Here is a 6,098-nt window from a genome sequence, read left to right as displayed (position 1 = left end):
CATTAATCGATGGGTACACTCGTCAACTGTTTCTTCTCATGCTGCCTACACTTTTCAACAAAAATTTACTCTCGACTGGCTACACACAACAGAATTAGAAAAAAAGAAGATTTCTTATGCATTCATTTTTTTAACATTGATAGTGACAGCAGCTTATCGCCCTGACTGGCTTCAAATCTTTTTTTTCTTCAGATTTTTTCCTAATGATTATTATTAATCACAGCGGCAGTGCCTGACACCATATGTATGTATGCAGTAAGAAGATCATAGTTTATGCGCCAAAATAAAAAATAAAATTCCGTCACATCAGTATCTAATTTAACAAGCATTTCCCGAGTGCAGCGGTTACACTGTAGGTCCACGACGTTGGCCAACAAAGCTAGGATCGTATATGCTATGCTCCATTAACAACATATTTAATTATTTATACAGAATACACTTAAGTATTCTTGATACTGATGTAACCCTAAAGATTAAAGAACCCTCCAAATAAAGAAATACATTCATATTTTAACATAACCTGTCATGAAGTTAAACAGAATATATTATATATATATATTTATATTCATATATATATATATATATATATAGTAAAACATTTTCTACTACCAATGACATGACCTGAAATATATATAAATAAAAAAGATATGGACTGCCACAGTGTGAAGCATGCGCTACGGTGAGGCCTTTTGTGTATAGATTCTCTGGCCCTACTTCCTCCCCCTAATGGGTTGCTGCCATTGCTACCGACGGCGCAGAAACAGCTGCAATTACGTCTTTCGGGGACACGATTCCGGCGGGGACGTGCGTTTTCTTTTCCTCGAAAAGGAACTTGTGAAGAATGACCAGGCTCTTGGCGAGCACGTGGTCGTGCCAGGCGTCGCGAGAGCCGAGGAAAACCTCTGTGGCGTCGAGGCGGTGCATGTTCCGTTTCCACAACCCGTGGAGGCGGTGAATCTTTTGAATCTGGCGGTTGGCGAGCGTGCAGTTGTTGATCTTGATCCTGGCAATGGCAGCCTCCAGAAGTCTCTTTCTGGTTGTCTCGTCCTCGGTTCCAGAAGCTTCAGCGCGTAGGAAGTCGTCGAATTCGGGCACCCCAATGGCCCTTCGGATCCCTCGGGTGTAATCGGCGCGAGGATCGAAGAATTCGCGAACCTCGCTCACTTGACCAGCGTCGATCATGCGGTCTACACGTTCCTGAAGAGAGGAATGGAGCACGGGGAGAGAGACGTCAACCCAGAGGAAACAACACTTGTACCTTAACCGAAACTCTGCGTGATGATTCACGAGTGCGTCCAAGTAAGAATTGGAGCCTCCAGCAATGATGGGTAAGCCATTCCTTTCCACAATGGAATCAATTGCGGATGTGGCGTGGCGACAGAAGTCGCTGGCGGTGAAATTTATATTAGGGTCAACAGTGCCAAGCAGGTGATGTGGGACCCCGCCACACTCTTCTTCAGTGACCTTGTTCGTGGTGATGTCGAGGCCCTTGTACACTTGCATTTTGTCGGAGTTCACTATCTCCGCTGGTTGGAAGTGTTTTGCCACGTCTACGGCCAACTTCGTCTTGCCGGTACCCGTGGCTCCCATTATGATTATCACCTTGTCCTTACTCCGATGATGAAACAACGACTCCATCGTTAGCCCCTTTTGGAAACTTACTAGGGGCAGCTCTTGCTTGCAGGCGCAGGCTGATATTGAGATCTTCATTTTTTAACCACAACCTGCAACAGTTGACCAAACCTTTCCTTTTTTAATTCACTTCCAGTAATCCATTCCACCTCATACTACCATTAATTTATAAACAAATTGTTACCGCAATTCTTTTTCAGTTTAATCCACCACCGAATGGATAAGTAACACAACTAAATTTATATATTTGAGAAGTGGGAGTTTAGTCTGAAAGGATATAAGGGAATATATTGAGGAGGGAATGAAATATACTAAGTACAGAAACAGAGTGGCTAAAGCAGGGGATAAGCAAAGTAACGACGAAGGGCATACAGTAAAAGGGAAAAAAATAAAAAATTACAGTAACGCAGATGAAATTTACATGGACCACGGTAAGAGTACGTACCGTCAGTGTCAAAGACGCGGCGAGCGGTGGAAAAAAATGAGTATAAAGGAGTAGTGTTGTGCACAGAGCTTAGGTTGTTGAAGAAGGAGGAGGAAGAATAGTTTGTGTGTGGTGAATATGAAATGGTGTGGGAGGAATAGGAGGGTGGTGTTGTGTGAAAGTGGTTGAATAGAATTAGAATAGAAGGTTTTGTTTCGATTAGTTGGGGGAAGCGATGGAGGGATGGATCAGTGAGTGGATTTTCTGGCATGAGAAACGAAGACGCGGTATTTATAATTTATAGAGAGGCCCACATCGGTGGCTTCGTTGAAAACTTGAAGAATACTTACTGACCTCGGTGTTTCAACAAATTAAAGTAATGAAAGAAGATAAGAAGTTAATAAGTCCTAAAAGGAACTCGTAATTAGTGTTATGCGTAAACTAACACTGACTCCTGGTCCACACCACACCAAAAAGTGCCTCCACCTCTCATCAGTTTTCTCCAAAAAGATAAACAAATCTTATATCTCTTACACCTTTATATTTCTTCATTTCTCACACAATAAATATTCATTTTCCTTTACAAATTAACATTTTTCACTTCATTTTTCCCCGATATTGCTCTTCCTATTCATACAAAAATTATCAATATTTTTCCTTCGTACCACTGCTAATATCACATGGTGTAAGTTAATATCACCTTTTCATATCTCACTTATCTTTCTTATTTTTACTTTACGAAAAATGTTTCCAACTCGTTTATATTTTTAATAGTTTTTTTTTCTAAAATTCAGTTTCACCACCATAAACGTTATATTTTTAACAGTTTCTAAGTTGGATTTTATCCCAGAACGGTTATATTCAAGTTCTGACACCATTATTAATTTTTTTCCACAGAAATAAATTCAAAAGATTTATTGTTTTTATATATGAATTGTTCCAACAAAAATCTTTGACATTATACGCAAAAATATGAGAACTTAATATATATATATATATATATATATATATATATATATATATATATATATATATATATATATATATATATATATATATATATGGTTAGGAAGAAGATAAAAAAAAAGAAAAACAAAAGAATTTATCGAGCATATAATGTATATTTTTACATTAGGAATATACTTAAAGTATTTTTATTTAATTTAATATATATTTCAAGTTTTACATATGGTTGCTTATAAAAAAAAAGATAATAGTGTCTCGTAGTATTAAAATATATAAGACTAAATCAAGTTCTATAATAATCATTCTCTTGTTTTAAAGTTTGATTTACGTTGATTTTATATATGATTGTTTATATAGTAAAAAAATAACAACATCTCATAATATTAAATTAAACAATATAGGACAAAATCAAGCTTCATAATATTAATCATTCTTTTATTTTGAAATTTGATTTACATTATACTTAGTGTAGTGTTCTCTTCCTAACAAGTGTACCAAATTGTTAAAATAATATAGATTGTAAGGTCAAGTAGCGTCAAAATATGTGTTTTTTTTATTTCAAATTCAAATTTATATTTTTTACATTTTAAATTCAATTAAATTAATTGGATTTAAACGAAATACTTTTTTAGATCTTTAAAATTTTTTAAATTAATTTTCATCCTAAAATTTGTTTGATGAAGATAATTCTTTTATTAATTTAGATTAGAATAGTTTTATCGATTAAGAGATGTTCTCGGATTAACCTTAAATGAATATTTTAAATTCGGTTTCGTTTGAAATGCAATCATTTTGGTCTTAATAAGAAAATCTATTATATATATTCACAACATAAAAAATACAGAAAATGTTTATAAACAAAAAATTTATCAAGCAGTGAGGAAAATAATGAATATATAGAAAAGAAGAAGAAAATATTAAAATCATCAAACACTCATATCCTGAATAAAACAACTAAAATTATATATTACATATAAAAGTCTTGATTTTAATGTTAATTTTATCTAAATTAAATATATATAAATGTGATTTAATTTAATTTTAAAATAGATTCAAAATATCTACATCCTTTGTACCTATTTAAATGAATATGAATTTCAATGTATTTTATTGAATTTAAATTTTAGACTGGATAATAATTGCAAATTCAAATCAACCTAATAGAAGCAATTCAATTAATTATGCTCAATTAACTGGATCCCACAATCAAAAACAATATTCTCAAACACTTAAGTGATGAATATACTTTAATTGTGGCTAATATCATGTGTACAACAATTTTTTCCCGCAATATTAGCTGGTGTTTCAACATTACTTTTCAGCTATGTTTTATTAAGTTGATTTTTGACATGACAATATATTCTCGTTGACTATTGGATGACAAGTTTTCCTAAAATTTTATTGGAATAATTGCTCAAAAGTATATTTCAGCCAAGCAATTAATTTCACATGTACAAAGTCTATTAAACTCTATTAATGCATTAGAAACAAGGTCTATTAAACTCTATTATTAAAACTCTAGTGAGAAGTATATAATAGATTTTATTCCAGTGATTAAAATTTGGTTAATCGAGTGTCTAATATACTATTCGATTACTAGTGTTTTAATAAAAATTAAGCAGAACTATGGCTACGTTATTTCAATCATCATTTGAAATCAAAAGTCGATATAAAAAATAGAGTAATTATAATTGACAAATCATATATAAAAAATGAGAAAGTATTAAGAAGTGAATTTTAAGCTTAATTCAATCCCACAAAATCGGTTTGTACATTGAAGTTTGCATCCCGCTTATATATTATAATTTGGTCTTATCTCTAATTCCAACATGAAAAAGACTATCAGATTTATGAAAGGATTATAATAAATTGTGCACAAGTGTTTCATAGGATGTTTAAGGATTTAATAGAATTCTTATTTTATTACTATGATATTTTTATTATTTGATTCTCTTTTTGGAAGATTATGATTTGATGTGATCCAAGGTAGTTATAATAAATTAATACTTTTAATCTAAATTATAGTATTTTGATAATTATGAATCTACTATTAACACAAATTTGATGAATAACTCACCTACGTTATCAATTAATGTCCTAAATATGTTTAAATAACCAAATTCTCTCAATATATATTTCAGTAAAGAATTCGTGCATTTTTATCTAATAATATATTTTTTTTTTTGTATTTTGAGATAAAATGGTGGATAAAGATAAAAAATAAGTAAAAATGGAGAAGAAAGTAGATGAAGAAAATAACGGAGATATAAGTTTGTAAGAATGTAAATTGTACTAAAGTACATTATTAAAGATAAAAATAAAATTGATAAAGAAAATCTATGAAATGGTGACCCAAATTGTTTCAACCATTGAATTTATCATTTTTCCCGTTTTCAAACATTATCAAAGTGTTTGAATTGTATTCATAACTTATATTTCCACTCTTTTTTTGATAGTTAAACTAAAAATAAATAAAAGAAAAATTACATTAATTAATTAAGTAAATATATTGAAACTACATTTTGCAACAGTTATTACAAACAAATAACTTCTCTCTTGATTTAGGTTTAGTTCATGTCTCAATCGCATTTTTTTGAATATCTTTTCTGTTGCAATCATGTTCTTTTGTTTTGATACAGTTTTCTCGATCTTTAATAACATTTTATTTTGGTCCCCTCGTTGATCTTGTCTTTATACATTCCTTTCTTACTTAATCATCACACTTTCTTTAACATTCTTATGTCGATGTGCTTCTATATTTCTTTTTTTCATTCAGTTCTCAATGCTTTCAGCATTCCAAACTTTGTTATATTCTTTTATATACACAAAAATCACAACATTGAAAGTTCACCTAAATAGTTAACTTCAAGCACAGCTGTATACGATGGTGCAAATAATTTTTGTTTTCAGCTCTCGTGTTATTTTAAATAATGCGCTGATCAACTGTTCTTCTAGTATCAGTTTTTAAAGGTTTAACTGAAAATTAATTTCTCTTTTGATAAACTTAATTCAGTTTTTCATACTTTAATTTAGTAGAATTAAATATTACTTTTACATTAGTTTATACTTCTTCGTG

At 31.2% G+C, this 6,098-nt stretch overlaps 1 protein-coding gene across 1 annotated transcript; it reads right to left on the bottom strand.

Moving 5' to 3' along the window:
• Window positions 1-490: 490 nt before the first annotated feature.
• On the bottom strand, window positions 491-2,333 carry IPT5 (isopentenyltransferase 5). Its single transcript, XM_047310772.2, has 2 exons — window positions 2,078-2,333; window positions 491-1,724 (listed from the first exon to the last, which is right to left on the bottom strand). The coding sequence occupies exon 2, from the start codon at window positions 1,708-1,710 to the stop codon at window positions 724-726; it is 987 nt and encodes a 328-aa protein (XP_047166728.1). The 5' UTR covers window positions 1,711-1,724; window positions 2,078-2,333; the 3' UTR covers window positions 491-723.
• Window positions 2,334-6,098: the final 3,765 nt, after the last annotated feature.

This window comes from Vigna umbellata, chromosome 5 (genome assembly GCF_029865625.1).
Source record: "Vigna umbellata cultivar VRB3 chromosome 5, Vumbellata_1.0, whole genome shotgun sequence".
NCBI lineage: Eukaryota > Viridiplantae > Streptophyta > Magnoliopsida > Fabales > Fabaceae > Vigna > Vigna umbellata.
The sequence above is the reverse complement of the archived record's forward strand: the minus strand, read 5'-3'. Positions and strand labels throughout refer to the sequence as shown.